The sequence below is a fragment of the Triturus cristatus genome, chromosome 2_1 (assembly GCF_964204655.1).
Source record: "Triturus cristatus chromosome 2_1, aTriCri1.1, whole genome shotgun sequence".
NCBI lineage: Eukaryota > Metazoa > Chordata > Amphibia > Caudata > Salamandridae > Triturus > Triturus cristatus.
Window position 1 is genome coordinate 327,253,201 of NC_140581.1, and position 25,117 is coordinate 327,278,317.

Below are 25,117 nucleotides of genomic sequence, written 5' to 3' on the forward strand. Positions count from 1 at the left end.
GAGAGGTAAGAGGGAGAAAACAATCACAATTTAAGTTTCAATACAGTGTAACCAATTGAGTCACACATTAACCCACTCAACAACTAAGGCCCTCATTGCGATGCCAGTCAGACCTATTGGATTGCAAATGCTTGTCATGACAGTCTTATCTAGTGCCTAAACCACAGAGAAATGTATTGGGCTCCCCATCCTCCAGACCCGTACCACATTCAGGACTAGTTGCATTATACAAGGGTGCCAGCATGAACTGAAGACATTTTCCCTCATATTCACTTAAAAAAAACAGACAGTCTTTGGGGAAGAAACCGAAGTATATTTCTATACTTTAAATGCGTGAACCTGTGTATGAAACCTCTCCACTGCTTGTGTGAATTCTTCAATAAAACTGTTGTAGGCACATTCAAATGTGAATATTAAAGCGTGAAAATTGTAATAAAAATTGCCTACCATGGCACATCTTGGTGACTCACAAGACACTACATTTTATCATAAAAATGGAATATGCCAAAATAAATTTGACAAAGTAATTGTCACATGAAGACAGAATACTGAGTGAAAGGAAAGAAGACTGATACAAAACGATGACAAAGATACAAGGAAAAGAGCTACAGACAGACACAGATGGTAAAATCTGTATAAGACACTGTGAGTGAGTGAGAGAGTAAGTGAGTCTGTGCATGGAATTACAGGATAATATTTTGCATTCCATAGCAGCTTAATTAGCTCTATATTTCATATTTAAAGATTATTTGGTGCAGTAGGGCTCAATGACACTAGAATTGCCTGACTTTAAAAAAGCAGTACATTTTAGGCAGTATAATCTTCTAGTCTAGCCAGTCATCATGACTCGACAGCAGAAGGTTTTTGATTTCCTCACTGAGGTGGAGTTACAATCTTTGCATATGAGAGCTGCATGAGACCTGATCCTAACCTTTAGCAGAAGAATATGTTCATGACATAAAAATAACTTGCTGATCACGCACAAATCTCATAATTCATAGCACTCGTCTTACCTCCCTCAGTGGGTCATTGAGCTCGCTGAGAATATTATCCTCGTCGAAGATCTTGCCTTGGTATCGGTGCTCATAGTAGTCATGGATCTTCTGCCGCATGTCTGAAGGTAACTTATGGAATGACATGTACTGTTCGACTTGTTTATACTATAAAGAGAGGAACATGTTAGAAGTCCATTATCAATGAAAGACAGTGATATATCCTAATGCACAGTCAAACAATTACTGTGAACATGATGTAACTCCGACAAAGCAGGGATTAAAAAACAAGCATATAAATTGGGTGAGTTCATGCTTAGTTTAATAAATCTAATTTCTTCAATCATATACAAGCAGCATCACTATATATGTCTTCATTGCACTCATATGCAGTGTGATTGTTCCTGGCATAACAGAAATAAAAACTGGACTTTTCCCCCTTTCATGGTCCTAATTTATAAATCACAATGGGTGATAGTCCTTATGCTCAGAATGTGTTCCAACTTTTGCAGGTGTACAGAGGCATATACTTTAGTGGAGACTCAAAGAAAAAAACAATACTGCATATATTCACAGAGGAGACAAGGGTAGAGTGGACCACAATCCTCCCACCAAAAATGGAATATTGCATTTTCTATGATATACCCTCAGATTGGTTGGAGATAAACACATAAAATACTGATCACATCAGTTGTGTAATATGCTCCTATAGCACCTTGCGTTTTTGCCAGAAGCCCTTAATTGGACCATAGTACACAGGTACCTGGTATGTACTCATACCTGTACATATGAAAAATTACTGACATTTGGCAGTTATGGTTAGCTCAGCAATCCATAACTCACACAACAGTTATGAGCTCTTTTAAGGCAGTTATGGTAATCAAATCCCAGAAATAAAACCATTTATGGTTAGTTTTACCGACTGTAGCATGTACACCTGCCATGAAATTCATAACTCATTCCCCAAATGCAATGCTTATCTCACCTTTGATGTACCAGATGATGTCACAAAATATGTAAAAGATCTCGCTAGTAACATGACATTATGAAAGAGACAACTATAAGCACACTATGATCTCATTGTAAACGTGTTGTACTTTTTAAATACGGTGTGAAGTTCACTTATTCATTGTTATAAATATTGTGAGATCATTAATGGTCACAGTAACAGTAACAGTAATGCGGAGTTCATACTGTCAAATGTCGCTGAAAGGCAGTATGATCCAGAAATGTTTTTTTTATTGATAGTGATGTATTTTAAGCATTGTGGTAAACCCCTGACAAAGCCAGTGGGTCTGTGTATTGTATTTGTTGCATTTTGTGTGCAGCACATAAGGGTGGATTTTTTTTATATAGTTCGGGACCTTCTGGTGCACAGGCGGTTAGTGGTGCACCGAGTACAGGAGTGCAGAATACAGTTGAGGGGTTCCCTGATCTTTTTTTAGGGTGCACCTGCTGTGTAACCATATAAAGCATGTAGGCATTTGTGCCTGCCATTTTTATACATATTTGGACATGTATGTGTAAGATTAAGTGGCGCATGTAATGAGCAAAAGCACTGCCTGTGCAGTGATTTTTTAAGTATTGTTTGTAGCATTGCTGAGTGGCGAGATTGTAGCTCACGGCACATCCCCGAGAAAGCCTCAGACTACTCTGCCTCAGTACTCTGACAGCAAGGTGCATGAAAATATGACGGTCCCAGTTCAGATCTGTGACTGGGGATGAGCGTCTGAAAAGTTTTGGCTCTCTGTCCATCACCTCGTTGTGTTTGCTTTGTTTGCCCTGGGTTTGCAGGGTATGTCCAGACGTGGGTCCCTTTGCCACTGGATTCAAGCTGGCCTGGCTGATGAGGGGTGTTACCCCGAAACCAGTCCCAGGATGCTTGTTTACAGTCCAGGGAAGACCTGGCTTGGCATTTCGGGCCGGACTGTACCCACGAGTCACTGGGTCAAGACTGATTTGCATATGCCTGAGTCTGAACTGGGTTGGTGACCTGAGCTAAAGAATGATGATGGATTCAACCCATGTCTCTGAGACTAAACTTTCAGTTGGTTGGAAGATGCAAGTGGCACACAAAATGGCCATTAGCTTGAACGGAGACATGCAATATAAACTTTTTTCGCACATCTGTGACTGGGGGTGAGTGTCTAATAAGTTTCAGTGCTCCATCCATCATCTCCTTGTGTTTCCTTTGTTCGCCCTGGGTTGGCAGGGTATGCCTTTCTCACTTTGCCACTGGATTCAAGCTAACCTGGCTGATGAGGGGTGCTACTCCAAAACCGGTCCCAGGATGCTTGTTTCCAGTCCAGGGAAGACCTGTGTTGACAGTTTCGGGCTGAACTGTGCCCATGAGGCACATGGTCTAGACTTTGCAAAGTTTAAAAGATTTACAATGTTCGCGAATGTTTGCATTATTGCATTTTGCATATTTTTTTAGTTATTTTTTTGCTCACAGATTTAATAAGGAGTTGCATTGTCCTTATGTCACACAAGGTGACGTAAACAGTGCAATACCTCAATTCAGCCTTGCAAAGCCACTCAAAAGGTGCATTGCGCCACCTTGCATGGATTTGTACACAAAAAAAACAGAACAGAGCTCCTTGAGCTACGTTATGTTAGATTTTGAACTTGGAGGTGTCCATGTCTAAAGCATGGGCATTCATGTGCATCTACCCATGGATTTGAAGCAATTCTAGATTTACACACGTTTGTAAACCTGGGTTAGTGTCAAATCTGTACGCCACTCAGATAATGGTGTAACAAGCAGAAAAATCATTTTTTCCCCTCGTTATTTCCTCTTTGGGTTGTTTTTGTGCGTGAAGGTACACATTCCGACACAAAAATAATCCTACCCATAACGCAGGCACTCTTGCACTCTGGTGCAAGGGTGTCTACGCAAGTGCTAGGCAGCACACAGTGTACCAGCACACAGAGAGAGCAGAAATGCTCCATAACTTTGTAAATATGGAGCATTTCTGCTTTCTCCCTTTCAGGCAATACAGTATAGCAAGTTCCCTGGCTGCGGAACGTTGCGTAAAATAATAGTAAATGTGCCCTAAGATGCAGTGCCAAGAGACATTATTTTCTTGAACCAGTCTCCAGTTAGGATTTCATCTTAAATAACAAAACAACCTTTTTGTTTTTAAAGTAATGACATTAAAAGCTTCTTTGCAATAGCTCCAAGGTGACTGGGACATGCAGAGAGCATCTAAAACAAATCTATACATAGTGAGCAGGTGAATCACACGGGACTTTTAATAAATGACTTCTGGCAAGACAAATGACAGCAGCCTCCTGCAAATAGAGCTGAAAAAAGTCATGAAAGCTAAGCATTTTTCTGCACCTGCGAAGTTTGCAATGTTATTTGAAAATGATGAGAATAAAATGTTCAGGATATTTTTAAAAAATAAGAGCAATAACAAGTCAAGGTAAACCATTTGACTTTGTCTAGAACACACAACCGCATCATGGCCGCACAACCTTCTGCAGGCAGGGCAACTGCACTGGGAAGATAAGGCTTATCTGCAAAGAACTTCCGCTGCGCCAATGATCTCATCCTGACCTAATGGCAGAATTATGCTGTTTAAGTGAAAGTGCGCAACCAGTCTGAAAGAATTATCCCGGCCTTTGATGTGTCTCTTTCAAGGAAAGCGAGATGTTTGTAAGGTTGCAAAAAGTATGATTTAGAAATAAAATACATGCAATAAAACGACAGAAACAGAACAGAGAAAAGAGAATTGAAGCGAAAGTTTTAATTAAATGACGCAACTAAAAATGTTTTAAATGTCCTTAAGAAACCAGAAGCCTAAACTGAAAGTTGCTTTATATATAGTTATTCATGTATGCATCTCAGGGGTGACATTTCCTCGGTCAGTTTATTTTTGAAGTACATTCAGTATTGTGTATTAAAACAGATTCCTAGCCCCAGGCATTTGTTTGAAAATAGGTTTTTACATGAATGGGGTGAATATGAATACCCTTCGAAAGAAGCAACCACAATCCCCATCAGGGTGGACAACAAAAGTCACTAAATTGACCTGTGATTAATCCTCTGGCAGCTTGCCACAAAAGCAGTCAGGCGAATTTAGAGGCAATGTGTAAATAATTTATGCAGCATACAAACAGAAACAAAGTGAAAACACAAGGAAAATCCCACACCAATTTAGAAAAATAGTGTAAAATTTGATAACTTAAATAAGACTACACCGACAAAAGTAGAAACGCAGTTTGAAAGAATTAGTTAAGCGTAGTGCCCAAAGCAGAAGCGTCATTCCCAGTTATCTGGCCGCACTACACTGGGGCAAAGTCACCAGTTCAGCTTGAGTGTGATTGAATTTGGGCCATATACAGAGGACAGGTTAGTCCTGCTAAAAAGTTACCTTTTCAAAGTCTGGCATGAAGAGTCTAGTTACAGTGGATGAGGCCGCAAGAAACACATAGAACTTGCAGATGGTTGTCGCAGTAGCGTGAAGAGCAGGCTGGACGCTGTGGAAGTTCTTCACTAGAACTTCATTTTGATGGTCATGGCGGGCTATTGAATGCTGTAGCACAAAGTACACATCTTGCATTGGCGGTCATTGTGAGCGGCAAGATCTCGGCACAAACGGGCCTATTCGTGGTTTCAAAAATCCCCAAACTTCAGGATTTCTCCTTTTCTTCTCAGGAGGTGTTCAATGGATGTCAGCCCAGGTTTCAGGACCTGGAAAGGCATTTCTTGAGGGGTCAGGAACTCACTCCAGCAGAAGTCAGCATGGCCCAGGCAAGTCCAGCTGCAGGTTCAGGCAGGGCCAGTGCATCAGGTCAGCAGCACAGTTGCAGAGAGGTCTCTGGAGCTTGCTGTGTACTTGTAGCTCAGAACATGAGTCTGCCACATTGTTAAAAAAAAAACGTCTGACCCCTCCACCCCTAGCTACAGTGACTTTTTATTTTTCTACATTTCTACAGGGACTTAACCAAGGCTCTAGCAAGACTTTTAGTAATTTTGAAAACAAAATGCCAATTTGAAAAATCTGAATTCTAAAGGCAATTTAAGAGTTCTGATATGTGATCAAGTGGTAACCATGTAGTCCAACAGATGAAAGTTTTACATCTCACCGCTGATCCACCAATGTAGGAAGCTGGCTCTGTATATACTATACCAAAGTGAGGTATAGTGTACACAGAGTCCAGTGGAACCCCAAAGGTAGGCAGAGGTAAAGTTAGATAGCACCTCACTCTCTATTTGTGGTAGTGTGGTCGAGCAGTAAGGACGTATCAAAGGACAGTGTTAAGCATTTGTTGTACACACTCAGTCAGCAAATGAATTCACACACTAAAAGACTGAATTTCAGACCAATTGTTTTTGTATAAAAATATTCTTTGAGTTATTTTATTTTCTAGAACCAAGCAAGCCTGGCACAGGTAAGTGATAAGTATTTTGCATTAAATATACAGTTGTAATACAGTTTGGATTTGTAACAGTATATGCACTTTGTTTTGTCTTACAGTATGGTTTCAGAGAAATGCAATACTTTGTAAATACAGTACATAGACTTGAATGGGTTTTTCAGTAAAATTACAGGTAAATTGCTTTTGAGATTACTTTTCTTACTCAGAGTAGTATACCTGGATTTTACTCTGGGACATTTCCTCAAACAGGTAAGTAAAATCGTTTTTGTTAGTTAGTGCAATTTTAAATAATTTCTTTGGGTTTAGCAGGAGCCCAGAGCACACTCAGACAAATTACATCAGCAATTCAGCAAAACATGGGGGCAACCATGCAGAAAGAGGGCACTTTCTCACATGAAGTATTTGTGCAACTCTTCAAATAGTAATATAGGGAAAACACACCACAAAAGGAACCCCTCCAGTCTATAAAAACAGGGCAGTTTTTAATAAATAAAACAAGACCAAACCAACAAAAATCCAATCAGTAGAACCAGAGATATGCAGGTTCAATGCTTTTAGTAACAATAGTGCCAAAAGGCATAAAATGGCAACTGTGGATATCTGGTCGCACCGGGACAAAGTCACAAGTTCAGGCCAACCACGATGGAGAATGGGCCGGCTATAGGGACCCAGTTAGGCCCTCTGAAAAAAGTACCTAAAATCCTGGTTTGCGGAGGTTGTGAGGATCCGCGTTGAGGATGCGTTTTGCAGCTGAGGGGATGCACTGGTTCTGAGATCCAGCAAGGCTGAGATGCCAGGTCCTGCATCATCATTGAGGATCCCGTCAATGAGAGCTTACGATGCAAAGTCCGGCATCGAAGAGATGTGTTGCGCAATCGGGGCAATGGGTCGGTTCCATGGAGCTGTGAGCTGCGATACAGAGTCTTTTGTCATCGTCAGGCTGCTGTTGATGAGGGATGCCAGGGCCTGCTTCGAGAATGCCTCATGCAGCTGCAGTTGAAATGAGGTGATGGGCTTTGATGCAATGCAGGTCTTTGTGACAATTCTGAGCCACACAGCATCAGCGATGCATCGTTTCTGTGTAGGGTTGCGCCACACAGCAGAGGAGATGCTTTGGTTCTGCTGAATCCACAGAGACTGGCTGACCACCTTGGGCCCAGTTCCTAGGGCCCAGGACTGGACTGACCACTTAGAAGGGTAGACTCACAAATGACAGAGTCCAGATGCTGGGACATAGATTTGGAGCCTTCTGTCCCTGAGGCTAACCAACTAACCCTTGGAGTTACTTTGGAATCATCGGTTCAACAGATGCAGGTCCAGTCCTTCTCACCAAGGTAAGAGGGCAGCAGGCCAGCACAACAGGATAGCAGTCCTTCAGAGCAGCAGTCCAGCAGAGTGGGATTTCCTTCATCAGCACAGCAGCCCTTCTTCCTGGCAGAGTCTCCACAGGCCTAGCAGTGCATACGGAGGAGGGGATGTCTGTGGTCCAATATTTATACCTTGTGTCCTTCTTTTGAAAGAAGGTGGTAGAAGCTTCAAGAAATTCCCTTTGAAGTCCCCATATGTGTACTTGCTCCAGGCTAATTACAGGGGGTATGCAACCCTTTGTATGGAGACAGGACACATCCTATTCAAGTGTAAGTAGGGCTAGTCCAGCTCCACCCTCCCAACTTTCTAAAGGTGTCATTTTCCAAATTGTAAGTTTAAATCTGACTTTATCATGAGAGAGGATTTTTCATTACATTTCCAAAGCCATCAAACATGAACTAGGTACCTGCTCGCTTTTGGATATTACAGCTTATTAAACGTTAATTAGGTAACTCCAATGTGATACCTGTGGGAGAGGCAGGCCTTTTTAAAATATACTGCACCCTACCCTCAGGGCTGCTGAAGGCCTACCCTAGGGATGACTTATATTTTATTTATTTCATTCTATTTTGAAGGTTTTACACAGCGCAAACATGACCCTTGCGGGTATCAGAGCGCTTTACAAGGGAAGAAAGATGAACAAAAGAACATTGTATGCCATAATTATGTCCTGCTACACAAACATCCCTTATGAGGCTTAGATACATTGTTCATGTGAGTTAACTCATGAGTAGAGGCTTTACTTCTTTCTTGAAAGAGGCAGTAGAGGGATTCAGTCTGGTTTCGGGGGGCAGTGCATTCCAGATCCCTGGAGCGATTCCAGAGAGGGCCAGTTTGTATGTTTTCTTTTTGGCAAATCGTTTTGGTTTCAGAAGAAGATTGCTGGAACTTCTGGAGAATCTGTTACCACACAAGAGCTCCAGTTTCTGGGCCAGATAACTTGTGGTATTGTGATGAAGGGCTTTGTGAGTCATGCAAGCGTTTTTTAGTTGAATTCTTGCTTCGAATGGTAGCCAGTTACGAGCTTTAAGGTCGGGGGAAATGTTGCAGTTTCTTTTAGAACCCATGATGAGCCTGGCCGCTGAATTGAGTGAGGCTCTTAGAGGCGCCATTGTAGATCTGGTCAGTCCATAGAGAGTTGCACTCCTGTGGTCTAGTCTGGGGATACTAGTGCTTGTACTGCCAATTTGAAGTCATTTGCGGGAAGGAAGGGTTTTAATTTTCTCATAATGTTCATCTGTATCTTTGCTCCTTTTGTTGCAGCACAGATATGTTTCTGCATGCTTAGATTCCTGTCACGTCTTAATCCCAATGATTTCGCTGAGTCGATAATTTGAGGTTGGCCGTTGAGCGCTGTTAATTGTTTAAGCTGTGGAAATATGGATTTTTCTGGTCAGTTATGTCCCCTATCTTGGACCCCAACGGTTCTATGTGCATATCACAAGTACATGTATGTTCCCTCCAGTTCCAGTTATGAAGACGCAAATACATGTGCGTCCAAGGTCAACATGTCCTCTGTCAGATCCGCCATGAATAGGCCGGATATTCCATTCCTAAATATGAAAGGCCACCAGCTTTATATGGTTCACTTATGCCATTTTACAGTCCAGGCAAGCAGGCCCTGATTCTGTCATCAAAACTCTTCTTGCTTTCTGCCTCTAAAAGCTCCAGTCTGAGCCTGCATCTGTGACCATGAACTTTGTCTCATTCTCTGCGCGGCTCACGAAGCCTGACATCAGCCTATTCTCTGCCAAGAACTGTATTTCACCTTCGAATTATCTGCTTCCCCCTCAGCCGATGCATTCCTGCCTAGTAGTTTAAGTAAACATTCTTCCAGTTACCGAGCAAAAGGCCCGGCTTCTCTGCCCTTATGCAAGTAATTCATAGCCCTGTCACCATGGAATATTCCTACCCCCTCGCATTCAGTGTAGACACTTAGACGCTTGTACACGCACGCACAGTCAGTATAGAATAGATTCTGTCCGAGAGTCCTTCTTTCTTGGATAACATAGTTCTTTAAACATAGGATGTTAGATATGATTTGGGACTAGGTTGACTTGACCCCCCAGACTTTTTGTCTCCACATGTAGAGCTAAATGTCAAGTCCCCTTCACCCCCTAGTTACACGTCAATTACACGTCATACTGCTGCGCGCGCATCTAGGCCAAGTATTATCTTATAGATCCACCTATATATGACATCATAACCAATTATGTTCCTTTTTACGCCTTATTACACCCATTTCTGGTTACGCAGAACAAATCGTCATTTTCTTTATCAATTGTTACGCCTTCTGCATTCACTTCATTGTCATGTATGTACTATAAAAGTCATTTCTTGTCAATAAAGTATGTACTTCACTTCCTGAACCCCCGTGGTGATGGAACTTGGAGCAACCGATTATAATCGAGCACTGGAATAAAGCCCATTCCGAAACTCTAATATCACGGATTCTGCCTCTCATTTTACTGAGCTATTTTATAATGTTTCTGTATCAAATTCAGTCCCGGTAAAGGAATTTTATTTACCACATGATGGCGCCCGAACAGGGACACTTTCTCATCTCACGCGCCGGCGGTGAGTTGCAGGCCCGGTCTCCTGCCACAGCTGGACGGACAATAACGCGTACCAGCAGGATTTCCTGTATCTCCCTCCGGTCAAGCGGGGGCGACTGAGACTGCGATCAACACCCAGACGAGGCGGTGAGAAGTGCGAAGTATCCCGACCAGAGCCTAGCTGAGAGAGCAAGATCCGAGGTATACAGAGACCCACCAGTTCGAAGTCAAGCCCAGTTTCCGACGAGTCGAGTCCAGTCCGGTTCAAGTTCAAGTTACCGAGGCCTTCCGTTTCCGAAGCTACCCGGTGAGTACCATTACTGGGGAGGCATTTCTGACGTGCACATAGGTTGTGCCGGTCAAGACGGGTTTGGGTACACAAATCCGGTCTGCACTGTTTTAGCAGTGTATCTGTACTGTTTAGCAGTATATCAAGTATTCCGAAGTATCTAGTTATTGTCAAAAATTAAGCTTGGTGATTAGTTATGCAGACGATCATCATTGTTGTTTCAGTTAAAGGTTTAATGTTTAATGTTTAATGTGTTTAAAAAACGTCCTGCATATTGTGGTATGAATGACTGTTCATTATCGTGTTTATTGTATTAAGTCTGTTCAAATTCAAGTATCAGGTCAGTTGGTCAAAATCAAGTATAAGGTCAGTTCTCAATATGCCGCTCTTTTCGAAATTAAGACAGATCACGACTAGAAAAGGGGTTCTCGAAGAAGCCGTCCCTATTCCTCCTAGGGACACTCCAGGGCACTTCATGTATCACAAACATGGCTTAGACGCTATATTATTTCTTGATTTATGGGTAGACTATACCAAGGGATTACCAGAAAGTCAGAGGTGGCCAGCAGCGGGGACCTGGGATGCAGAGTGCATCATGAAAGTCGAGGAAGAGTTATGGAAAAGGAAAGTCAGACAGTCACAGAAGGACGCCGTTGAGTTATGGCGTAAAGAATCTCATAGACGTACAGAAAAAGCACGTAGACAGGAAGAAAGGAATAAAGAAAGTTCAAATAAAGTTCAAGGAAATCTATTAATTGAGGAAGGTATCCGAGTGAAATCAGAACAAGTAGACAGACAAAGAAATGCCCTTATGAATGGTATGTATCCCCTTCTGGCCGAAGGATTACCTAAGGCTACTCCAGAGATACCGAAAGACTTGCCACCCCCATTATTCCCAATCAAGGTACATCCTAAGGGGCATCCTAGAACCGCAGAAGATGTTTTTCTTTCCTCATATTTAGATGACGCAGCTCCCGAGTATGCTAATTCCGCTCCACATAGACCGCATATCAGGGAGGTCCTACGCCAAGATCCAGTACCCGTATCCCTACAGCAACAAATCGAGTCACAAGTTCCGGCAAGCACATCTGTTTCTGTATCTGTTCCTACAGCTACTTCTATAGCTGTGTCCACACCTATAGTTGCTGTGTCACGTTCAACGAATCCTTTCACACCCGACGCCCCAGATGGGGCCACGGGAGGTGCTACCAATATCTTTTCTACGCCACCTAGAATAAATAAACTTACTTTTCAAGAGTCAGCGCATTCACGTACACCCAAATTCGTAAGTGCTCGTGCACTTAAAGAACTTCTCGTAGATTGTAGATATGACCCGGTGCCCGGTATAGAGGACGAAATGACCCTGGCCTCATTGCGTATCAGACGAGCCGCAGTGTATTTAGCGAAGTTACCAGGAATGACTGCGCATCTAGACGAAATATATCATTTTGTCCAAACAGGGCGAGATCCAGAATGTATTAACAGAGCTATGGAATACCAGAAAGTAGAGATACAGGGGGAACTGTTACGTTTCCTCATAAACTGTGTGATCAGAAATGTAGACCGACCGGGGGTAGACCCGGAAGCAATGAAAATTCTTACCAGATGGAGTCAGAATATATCAGAAGGGAGACATGACAAACAAAATTGTATAGTAGCCATGTGCCGAAAGATCCGTAAAGAAATAGAACGCCTACACGAAGAGAGATTAGAGGCAGACGAGTTCGAACAAAACGAGGAAGAAGGGTCAGGACTGCCCGCAGGACAGTCGGACACCATAGCCTATGTAGGTAGAGGAAGATCTTGTAATAGGAATCAGACTAGATGTCATACTGACTCAATACATCCGATATGTCCAGATAATAACAGGAATTTTCAAATACCTATAATTAATATAAGGTCTAACGAGCATTCGTTCCAAACCGCCGACAAACTACTCCGAGAACGAAGGGGTTATCATTTTCTCGATTCTATGGACGAACAAGATTTAGCCAGGGCAGCTGTCCATTGGGTGGACAGTCCCGGAAAATATAGTGATGATACAGTAGTACGCACATTTTTGAATCTCACCCCAGATGAACAGAGGTTAGCTGGGATTTATATGATTCAACAACTCATTATACTATATCGGAGTCAGCATTCGGACCCTGGTCCCTTACCTGACATACTGACTGAATTGCTTATGAATAAATGGAGAGGTCCAGGTACTAAATTAATTAAAGAAATTCTAGAATCAAGAAAGCAGTATATTGTTTTTGTATGCTCAGAGCATGTTTCATTGCCCGTCAAGGAAAGAACCACGTATCACATGGATAGACAGAATCCCTTACGAGAAGTGCACCCAATAAGAGGCGAGGACAACGAGTTTAGGCGCGTATTTGTATATACGCCCATATCAAAAATAGAATTGTTACAAATGAAGAAAGTGGTACCCAGTCATGACAAAGATCCAGCGGGTTTTCACCGAGAAATTAAAGACATGTTACTCATGGGAGAGTATACCTATCCTGACATTATGACAATATTAAAGGTATTGATGCCTGCTGGCATTTATGAAAAACTCAAGGAAAAAGAGTGGGAGGTAGGTGACCAAAAGATAGAATGGTCAGTGTTAGAAGCGGAAGAAAAGGCCCGAACTGCAGGAGCAGGACTTGGGGATAAAACTAAAGCATTACCAGGTTTACTAGTACAGGTACTGCCACGTTTATTAACTACGAAAAAGGAAGATTGGGGAACGATTTCAGCCTGTAAGCAGAAGCAAGATGAAGACACTAGTGATTACTATGCCCGATTTGAAAAATGTTTTGGTATAAATAGTGGCATAAAAGCCAGTAGCGAATCATACCCGCATCTGTTTGTAACAAAATTAGTAGAAAATGCCCTGCCCCCAGTAAAGAATAGAGTATTAAAATTCGAGAGTACCTGGCAAGGTAACACTCCATCACAAATGTTACAAATGCTACAGTACCATCACAATAGAATTAGAGAGGAACAAGAACATGAACACAGACGCATGAAAGACACGAAAATGAAAATGCTAGTTTCCCAGACAGTTCCAGCGGAAGGACATAAAAAGGGTATGACACATTCCGATTCAGCAGGACCTGTAAAAGGGACATGCAATTATTGTAAAAAGCCAGGTCATTACGTACACGATTGTCCAGTTTTAAAACATAATATCGCCATAGGTAAAACACAAGAAAGATCACGGCCACTCAGACAAGATCAGAATGAACAAGGAGCTATGCAACATGCCCAGGCCATGCCAGCCGCACAACAGCCAATACAGTTTGTGCCAGCTGCACCACCGTTGCCTGTTACTGCCACACAGACAACAACACGACAAATGTATCAGACCGCACAGTATGAATATCCCGAGTATCAGCGTTACGCATGAACAAGCCTAGAGAGGGAAGTTGATTTACCCCTTATCGAGATTCCTGTAGATCAAGAAGGACCTTATGTACATAGTGAATTATTAGGCCAAGATAGGAAATTTTTACTCGATACAGGGGCAAGTCGAACAACTATAAAACGTAGTGAAGTTCCAGGGGCACCCCTCTCAGGCTCTCAGAATATTTCCCTTGGTTTTTCAGGAAAACCTATTGTTAATGAAGTGTCACAACCACTGCCACTTACGATAGGACCTCTGACCCGAACTACAGATTTATTGCTTACTAAATCATGTCCAGAAAATCTGTTAGGAATTAAAACCCTGAAAGCTCTAGGAGCCATAATATGTTGTTCTCCGGAAGGTGTAAGGTTGTTTTTGCGTGATTTTAAAGGTCACTATGTGTCTAGAGACATGGATCCCCGACTGCAGACTTTACCTACACGTCTATGGGCACAAGGCCCTACTGATGTTGGATGCATGAATATTACACCATATAGAGTAACATTAAAGGCAGGAGTGGTGCTACCACGAATGCGACAATACAAGTTACCACCAGATGCTGTAGTGGCTTTACTACAAATCATTGACGAGCTCATTGCCCAAGGAGTAGTTGTGGAAACAGACTCCAATGTATGTAATTCACCGATAATTCCGATTCTTAAACGAACAGATCCAAAGGCCCCGCCAGTATATCGATTGGTTATTGATCTGCGCGAATTAAACAAGTGCATTGTGCCACAATTCCCTGTGGTCCCAGATATCTCGTCATTACTGACAGCCATTGATTCCGAAGCAACATTCTTTACTGTAATTGATCTCAAGAATGCCTTTTTCAGCGTCCCAATAGATCCGGAAAGCCAATATTTGTTCGGATTTAGTTTAAATGGACGTAGCTTTAAATTCTCACGCGCACCTCAAGGATTTACAGAAAGCCCCAGCATCTATAGCCAAGCACTGAAACGAGAACTCGATAGTATCCACATGCCAGTTAACACTGTTCTGCTTCAATACGTCGATGATCTGCTGATCACCGCAAGAAGCGAACCGGAATGTGAAAAAGCATCACTGACAGTTTTACAATTTCTAGCCGAAAAGGGGCACAAGGTGTCCCCTTCTAAGCTGCAATTCTGTGTCCAGCGAGTTGTTTATCTTGGACACTCGCTGTCCAAGGAGGGAAGGCAGCTTACACCCGACCGCATTCAGTTAATAGCTAACATGCCTATACCCAAGACACAAAAGGAGGTACGAGCTTTCATAGGCCTCACTTCATATTGTAGGCAGTGGATCCCTCAGTATGCATTTCTAGCAAAACCACTCATTCAGTTAACTACACAGGAGGCAGCCACATCGACTGTTCTCCCTTGGACTCAAGAACATACACAAGCTTTTGAAAGCCTAAAGAAAGCTTTATGCCAAGCACCTGTTTTAGCAACACCATGTTACAGAAAACAGTTTACACTCTTTGTTACAGAACGCGAAGGTACTGCCTTGTCAGTACTCACACAGGATCAAGCAGGAGCACACAAACCATGTGCTTATTTTTCTAGTACATTAGATCCCGTAGCTCAGGCTTTGCCTGCATGCCTGAAATCAGTGGCAGCAACAGCTTTAGCAATCAGACAAAGCGATGCCATAGTATTAGGACATCCATTGACAGTTCAAGTACCACACGCAGTAGAGGTTCTTGTAAATAGAACACAAACACAACACTTGACTATAGCGCGACTTACAGGGTACGAACTTACATTGTTTCAGCCACATATAGAAATCAGACGCTGTAACACATTGAATCCTGCCACACTTTTGCCAGTAACCGGAACAGACCCACTAGCTCATGACTGTATTGAAGTTATTACTGTAACGACAAAACCCAGACAAGACTTGACCGATGTTCCATTGTCCGATCCAGACCTGACGTTGTATGTAGATGGTTCATGTATGAGAACAAGTGCAGGAGAATTAGTGGCCGCTTACGCAGTCACAACAGACACTGAAGTCATTGAAACTAATCGTATAAATACTTTGTCAGCTCAAGCCGCAGAGCTCATCGCTCTGACACAAGCCTGTATTCAAGCCACGAATAAAAAAGTCAACATATACACTGATTCACGTTATGCATTCGGAGTTGTACACGACTTCGGCGTGCTGTGGCGAGAGAGAGGTTATTTAACTTCCCACGGTGCCCACATTCAGAACGGACCCCTCATTCATGCCTTATTAGATGCGATACATCTACCCACTGCAATATCAATTATGAAATGTAAGGCTCATACGAAGATTACTGATATCATTTCCCAAGGCAATGATCTAGCCGACAGAACAGCTAAACAGACTGCTCAAACTCAAACCCCCGACATGACAAAGACAATAGTCCCGACACCGACACATTGTATGACAGTTAAAGATCCTACTCTTGACGTAATTGACATACAGACACATGCTACACCAGACGAAATAAAGACATGGACTGAATTAGGAGGGATCCAAACGGACCAAGGATGGATGATGAAGGAAAAGTCTGTGTGGTTCCTTCCTGATTCAATGGTCCAAGTTATAATTAACACTATACATAGTCCAGCACATCTAGGAGAAAAAGCTATGCTAGACAGCATTCAACACATTTGGTTCAATAAACATTTACGAGCAGCAGCCAAACAAAAGGTCCGTACCTGTATGATCTGTTGCCAGTTTAACCCAGGAAAAAGCGTTCCCGTAGAACAGGGTGGATTTCATCCTCCTAATAATCCTTTTGAAGTACTCCAGATGGACTATATCCAGATGGAACGATGTCGAGGATTCAAATATGTTCTCGTAGTTGTCTGCGCTCTGTCCCGTTGGACAGAGGCGTACCCGGTTTCAGATTACACTGCCCCGACTACTGCCAAACAGTTGGTTCGAGAATTCTTCCCACGATACGGTTTACCACGTGTTGTTCACTCAGATAACGGCCAGCCGTTCTCATCCGAATTAATGAAACACGTTTCACTTCTGTTAGGTTATCAGTGGAAATTCCACTGTGTCCGACACCCCGAGGCAGCAGGTCTCGTAGAAAGACATAACCAGATACTGAAAATCAGATTGTCCAAAATATGCAGAGAGAAAGGTGTCGACTGGATAGTAGCGTTACCAGTTGCACTCTTTTACATGAGAATGGTAGCACACTCTCGAACAGGGCTATCCCCGTATGAGGTGATCTTCGGTAGGCCACCAAATATGTGGGGGACGCCCGTACCACGCAAAATAACTGATGTTGACTGTAATATGCTGACAGATTACTTGGCTTCCTTGATGTCTGCACTACAATCTTGTCGTTCACAGGTAGCTGCAGCCTTTCCCGACAACACTGAGGTGAAACCCCATGACGTAGTTCCGGGGGATCTCGTCTGTGTGAGGAATTTCGACCGAAAGACTCAGCTGGAGCCCAGGTGGAAAGCACCCAAGTTGGTCCTGCTGACCACAAGGACAGCCGTGAAGATCGAGGGCCGCAAGGGCTGGATTCATTCAAGTCATATCAAGAAATTTCATGGACTATCCTCGGATATAGACATTGTGCCCTGCACTCCCTCACAGACTGATTCAAAACTTCCTTTGGTTGAAAAAACTGAAACCGAACTTTACAAACTAAAGCTTAGGCCCAACAAGTCGAGCAATTTGATTGTTTAAGTCCTCTCCAAGGTGAAGCGGTTGAATTGTCTCCGACATGTATCCCTTGGACCTGAGTAGAGAAAATAGCCGGAAAATATTGAAACGACAGGCGTATTGTAAATCACTGCGTAGCCACTGCATAGTGACATTATTAATTCTGTTTTTATTAAGTCTTTTAATAATTATTACAAGTATGTTGTTGCACATATACTACCCTATTTCTAGACATGTTTATAATGTTGCTGCTGAACATTCTTTTAGTGACTTACCTCCACATGAATTGTCTTATAGACTTGCGCTGCGCAATAACACTTTCATTAGTATGTTACATCATTCCCATCAGACTAGTAATGCTACTAATTGTTGGGTGTGTGGTCGGCTCCCTCCCTATCAGAATTATGAAGGAGTCCTGCCATTCTTTCCACACCCATTTACACACAATGGCTCCTGTGGAGCATGGTTTAGTTTAATCAATTCCATAGACTCAGACACAGCAGTTTACCAAGATCATTGGGTATGGGGAAACCTGAACCTAGTTTTACTCAAGGTCTGCTACCCTGACAAGGAGGGTCGCCCCAAAAGAACAGGAACTGATCTAGAAAATGAAGTATATGGATTAGGTAATTTTACACCTAATCTCATGATTCTAAATGTCGTATCCGAAATTGAACTAGTCTTACCCACCATGTCAGTATTTCCAGCGAAGGGTGAATTGTGTGTAAGAAAGGTTGGTTCCATACATATGGGCCATAGTAAATGCACTACTATAGTAGAATTCAGTGATCAAGGCAAATCTTCATTTAGAGCTTCTCGCCATTCCTACTTTGTATGTGGTCAGACTGCATATATGCGTTTACCTCTAGATTGGGATGGTACCTGCTACATTGCATTCCTTTTGCCACCTGTTTTCCTAGCTCCTCCTGATTATTACAGAAATATTCATTTAGTACACAACAGAGAGCGGAGAGATCTCCCCATTGTCGATTACACTGAGACGGCATGGGACAAGTATGTAGATTTTAATAAAGGCATTTTTCCCTACATAGGTACCGTTACTAATAGTAAGCTGATACGTAGATTAACTAGAACCCTTGAAGCAGTAGTGAATGAGACTATTTCCGCCTTAGGCAATTTAACAGAAGAGCAGTCTGCTATGCGGATTGTTGTGCTTCAAAATCGTCTTGTCCTTGACGTCATCCTGGCTGATAGGGGCGGAGCTTGTAGGGTCATCGGATCAAGCTGCTGCGTATTCATACCAGAAAATTCGCCATCTGTATATAAAGCCATCACTCGCCTTCATAAGATTGTAAGCCAGATACACCAGAACCCAGGCACTTGGACTTGGTCCAGTTGGTTTTGGAATGTGATGTCAGCCTGGGGATGGAGAGTTTTATCCTTCCTAGGTATTGGCCTTCTCATACTATTCAGTTGCTGTCTATGTCTACAATGTGGACCAGCGATTTGTGGTCTGTGTGCCACATCGTGTATTCCACCACCAAGATTTCATTCGTCACGGAAGAAGAAAGAAGAACAAATGATGCTATATGAACAGATCAATGGATTAATGAAGATTGATATCTCTTGAAGGGCAAGTAGGGGACAAGGAGGGAATGTGGAAATATGGATTTTTCTGGTCAGTTATGTCCCCTATCTTGGACCCCAACGGTTCTATGTGCATATCACAAGTACATGTATGTTCCCTCCAGTTCCAGTTATGAAGACGCAAATACATGTGCGTCCAACGTCAACATGTCCTCTGTCAGATCCGCCATGAATAGGCCGGATATTCCATTCCTAAATATGAAAGGCCACCAGCTTTATATGGTTCACTTATGCCATTTTACAGTCCAGGCAAGCAGGCCCTGATTCTGTCATCAAAACTCTTCTTGCTTTCTGCCTCTAAAAGCTCCAGTCTGAGCCTGCATCTGTGACCATGAACTTTGTCTCATTCTCTGCGCGGCTCACGAAGCCTGACATCAGCCTATTCTCTGCCAAGAACTGTATTTCACCTTCGAATTATCTGCTTCCCCCTCAGCCGATGCATTCCTGCCTAGTAGTTTAAGTAAACATTCTTCCAGTTACCGAGCAAAAGGCCCGGCTTCTCTGCCCTTATGCAAGTAATTCATAGCCCTGTCACCATGGAATATTCCTACCCCCTCGCATTCAGTGTAGACACTTAGACGCTTGTACACGCACGCACAGTCAGTATAGAATAGATTCTGTCCGAGAGTCCTTCTTTCTTGGATAACATAGTTCTTTAAACATAGGATGTTAGATATGATTTGGGACTAGGTTGACTTGACCCCCCAGACTTTTTGTCTCCACATGTAGAGCTAAATGTCAAGTCCCCTTCACCCCCTAGTTACACGTCAATTACACGTCATACTGCTGCGCGCGCATCTAGGCCAAGTATTATCTTATAGATCCACCTATATATGACATCATAACCAATTATGTTCCTTTTTACGCCTTATTACACCCATTTCTGGTTACGCAGAACAAATCGTCATTTTCTTTATCAATTGTTACGCCTACTGCATTCACTTCATTGTCATGTATGTACTATAAAAGTCATTTCTTGTCAATAAAGTATGTACTTCACTTCCTGAACCCCCGTGGTGATGGAACTTGGAGCAACCGATTATAATCGAGCACTGGAATAAAGCCCATTCCGAAACTCTAATATCACGGATTCTGCCTCTCATTTTACTGAGCTATTTTATAATGTTTCTGTATCAAATTCAGTCCCGGTAAAGGAATTTTATTTACCACAAAGCCATTCTTCTATGATGGTTGTTTGGTTGGGTGGAACGATTAGGAGGAATTCAGTCTTGAGGGTGTTTAGTTTCAGGTGGTTTTCAGCCAGCCAAATCTGTGTTTTTTGTAGAGTTAAATTAAGAGATCTGATACCCTGCAGAGAAGTGACCTTTAAGTACAATTGTATATCGTCTGCGTTCAGGTGATAATGGATGTTGGAGGAGCTGAGAATTTCAGTGAGGGGTTCCATGATTAGGTTGAAAAGTGTAGGTGAAATGAAGGAGCCCTGTGGGACTCCTAATTTACTGTGATGGACATGGATAAGGATTGATTGACCTTAAATCTTTGGGATCTATTTTGGAGGTAAGAGGGGAACCAATTTAGTACAGATCCTGAGCCCATTCTATATTTCAAGAGGTCCAGAAGATTGTCATGTTTGATGGTGTCAAATGCCGAAGATAGGTCGAGCAGGTTTAGCAGACAGGCTTTGTTTTGGTCTAGGATTTTTAGTGCATCATCCACTATGTGGGTCATAGCCGACTCACTACTGTGCCCTGTGCAAAAGCCGGATTGGTATTGGTTGAGCAGGTTGAAATGGTCGATGTGGTTGCCCAGCTGGATGTGTACACATTTTTCTAGGAGTTTAGCCAGAGTTCTGATGTTAGAGATTGGGCAGTAATTATTTAAGTCTCTGAGGTCTAGGTATATGTAGTAAAAGGAAGGTTTGGCCCTGGCAAAAGGTTTATTTTGCCAAGTAAAAATGGCAGTTTAAAAACGGCACCCACAGGTCTGAGGCATGTTTAAAGGGCTACTTAAGGAGGTGGCCCACTAGTAGGATTTAAATTCCAGGCCCTAGGCACATGTAGTACCACTTTACAAGGGACTTATAAGTAAATTAAAATGCCAAATGGGGATAAGCCATGTTTTAATTAGCGAACACATGCACTTTAGAACTGGTCAAGTGTGCAGAGTCCTATGGCCAGCAAAAGCAAGATCAGTAAAAATGGAGGAAGAAGGCAAAAGGTTTGGGGGAAGACCACCCTAAGGCTGACAGGTCTAACAAGGAGCAACCAACCACTGCCTACGCCCCTGAGGCTGCCCAACACGTTTTCCAAAGGACACTAGAGTTAAGGTTACATTTTCCCCAATTCCATAAAGTGTTTTTGTAATGTATGTATGTATTCCTTCATCTTACTATTTAAATTAGTAACACTCACATGTATCATATTTTATAAATAAGAACAAAGAATTGTTACTTTGGTCACATCTTCATACCACAGAAAACATCCCCCCCCCACTGCCTGTGTTGAGTGAAGATTAAGAGAAAGGATCACATAATTTACAGGATAGCCATTATTATTAATCTATTTAATTTGAGTTTTAATTTGCACTAACCAGGTCCAAAAGTATAGGGGGGCAGGTTACATAGGAGTGTGATGTTCCATTAGATAAACAGTAAACAGCAGAGGGCACTGCAAAACCAAATCATTATGAAGTTACACATCAGCCCAGTAGGTATAGTGCTACTGGGTAAAAGCTTGTAAATACAGAAGTTGATATCAACCAATGTTGTTTTTAAATTGGATTTAACCAGAAGGGAATATATGATAGTTATCATATTAATCTCTGATGTCTCTTCAACGATAAACAATCTAGAATTGATTTCAGTTTCATGGAAATGAGACTAGGCATGGAATCGATCTTACCTACAGAGAAGAGAGTTTCTTGACTTCTTTGCTATTGGTCACTAATACGTGGTGAGTATATGTTTCTATATTTGTGTATGATTTATTTAGCACAGTACACTTGAAACTCTATGTACAATGATGTCCGCGATCGTTTCCTGACATACTCCTTTTTAAAATGCACGTTTAAGCTATGCACTGTCACTATGAACTTTTATATTTACCCAATTGCCAAGAAATGTTTCTTTCATTAATTCTTTGAAAGAATTTGAATTGCATTGTTCTTTTATATAGCTTTTTAGGTGTAATAGTTTTTATTACCAATACACTTTGATAATTTGATAATAAAAATGAATTAAATCATCACAGCTCAGTGCTTAATTTGAGCCAGTGTTCGCCGGAAAGGGCCACCAGCACTCGTTTTTAGGTATCAGCACTTATGTTTCCTCATCAGATGTTTCTCGACAGCAAGAGAGGAAAAACACACATAGTGGAACGATGGAGGTAGAAGAAAATGGAAAAATTATCAGAAAGAGAGAAAGAAGGAACCTGCAAGTGTGTGATGAAGGGCCAGCGAGTGTCTTGTACTGGATTATAGATGCGTCAGGTGGAATGAAGACTATGCAGATATTTAACAGCGCCAGCTGCAGACTTCTGAGCAGAGCTTTGGGCATTGGCACGCATTCTTTTACAAATTAAACACTGGCATGGCTGTCACCTGAATGTTACTTAGTGCCCATATTGAGCTGTGGAATGTCTGTAATGATGGTTTCAGCAATTGAGTGAAGACTTAACTTTGAGAACAATTGTTTAATATTTACTCTATTTGTAGCTGAAGAATAATTTTAATTGGAAGATAGTTCTTTTCCATATTCTATCTATTGTGTTTTTTGTAGACTTTACAAATAAGGGGCATATTATCAAGAAACAGCGTTAAAATTATCGCCGCTTTAGCGGCAGAAAACTGCCGCTAAAGCGGCGATAATGGGCTTGATAATATGCCCTTGAGAATTCCCATAGAAGCCCATGTTCTGGTGTCAACATTGGCTTCTATTGGAATTCTTTGCGGCATATTATCAAGCCCATTATCGCTGCTTTAGCTGCAGTTTTCTGCCGCCAAAGCGGAGATAATTTTAACGCCATCCTTGATAATATGCCCCTAAGATTTTTGTTTTATTGAACTTGCTTATGACTCTTCATTATTTGGAGTGTCATTTTAGAAAAGTTTAAGGAATGTTTGTATTGGCAACAGAGAACTGACATTGTTGTTGAAGGAATTAGCCTCTGCGAAGAAACTCCTTAGTTGCTCTTAGCATATATTTAAGAAGTAGTGTTCATCGTAGGTAATGAATCTTGTATTTGTACGCCTAAATAAGTGAAGGCAGTGTACTTTTGTGCCTATATCTGTATGAAGATGTATTATTCGAACAACAATTCTCAGAAGAAGCCATTTTAGAATTTACACTAGAGTCAGCTATTTTATATGTCAAGTTTCTAAAAGCACAGTGGTTAGTTACATTACTATTTCCCACAAACTAATTTCCTGGTCTTGGGCCTCTGACCTTCCATTGAAGAGAGCAGATGAATGGGAATGGAAAGACTCAGATATAGAGCAATGAATTAATCAAGCATTTGTAAAGCGCAGCAAATTACCCATGAGGTTCTCGAGGCGCTGGAGATGTTAGCTGCTACGAGGTGCAATGTTCATTCAAACATCCAGGTCTTAAATTCTCTCCTGAACTGTTGGAGCAATGGTGCGGTCCTGAAGTGCAGTGGAAGGTTGTTCCATGCTTTATCTGCCAGGTGCAAGAAGAAGCACCCTCTCCTATTGGTTCGGTAGATCAGGGGGTGTCTGCTAGGGAGTGATAAGAAGATTGAAGGTGTATAGTCTATGGGTGGAAGGTGAGGCGTTTGTTGATATATGCTGATCACTCATTGTGCAGGGCTTTGGAAGTATGGGTTAGCATCTTGAACTGGCATCTCTTCTGGATTTGGAACCAGTGTAGTTACTTGAGGTGGGGTGTGATGTGGGTCCTTCTAGGGAGGTCGAAGATGAGTCTATCCACTGAGTTTTTTTTTCTGGAGTCTCTTCAGGAGGCATGCAGTGATTCCAATGTAGGGTGGGTTTCCGTAATCCAGTCTGCTGGTGATGAGAGCCTGCGTGACGGTCCTTCTGGTGGTGATCGGTAGCCACCTGATGATCTTGTGGAGCATGCAAAGGGTGTGGGAGCGGGTGGATGAGACTGCGTTGACTTGTTTCTACATAGATAACTTGCTGTCCAGGATGATGCTGAGGTTGCGAGCATAGCCTGTGAGGGGTCGAGTTCAACAGGCCACCATGCATTGTTCCATGGTGAGGTATTGTTCCTGAAGATGAGGGCTTTGGTCTTGCCCGTGTTAAGTTTGAGGCAGTCGTCCGCACCACCAGCGGGAAAAAGCTAAGTGTATTTGTCAGTTGTCACACCTCAAAATAAATCAGAAGATTGTGCTGCATGCCGTCTGAGAATTAGACAACACGTAAAGGCTGTAAAGATAGTTGTTGCAAATTCATAGCATGCTGGAAAACTGCATAAGTACATGGAGCATTTTATTTAAGGTTGGCATTATACTATTCCCCTATGAAAACCAGATGAATCCCAATCTGAAGGGAAATTGTTTTATCGTGTGGCAACCAAATACCTACATAATTTTTATGAGCCACTGATAATTAACCACACTCATGTGAATGAAAAAATATTGAACAATAAAACATGGTCATCTAAGCTATCAAAGAGAGCTGAGCTAAATAAGTTTTCATGGGTGCAGCTACCAAAAGTGCAGCAGGGGTAGTGGCACTATGAACCCTGGGTGTTGGTGGCCCATTGCACTCTAATTACGTGTCTCTTTTACTGCACAACTGAGGGATATTGGGCCCATTTCCCTGATTGGCACCCTCTTTATGCCACAAGGCGGATTTAGCATTACACCACATTTGCACTGAGGAATGCTAGTTTGCAATACATCCAGTCCATTAGAGTACTGTATCTTCAATGTAAAATGAATGC

General features: G+C 42.2%; 1 protein-coding gene across 2 annotated transcripts in view; it reads right to left on the reverse strand.

The window, feature by feature from the left end:
- The window catches only part of HCN1 (hyperpolarization activated cyclic nucleotide gated potassium channel 1), an 893,359-nt gene that overhangs the window by 216,089 nt on the left and 652,153 nt on the right, over positions 1–25,117 (reverse strand). For both annotated transcript variants that reach the window (XM_085631226.1, XM_085631227.1), the window contains exon 5: positions 1,014–1,160. In XM_085631226.1, the coding sequence (XP_085487352.1) occupies positions 1,014–1,160 (147 nt within the window). The remainder of the gene's footprint in view (positions 1–1,013; positions 1,161–25,117) is intronic.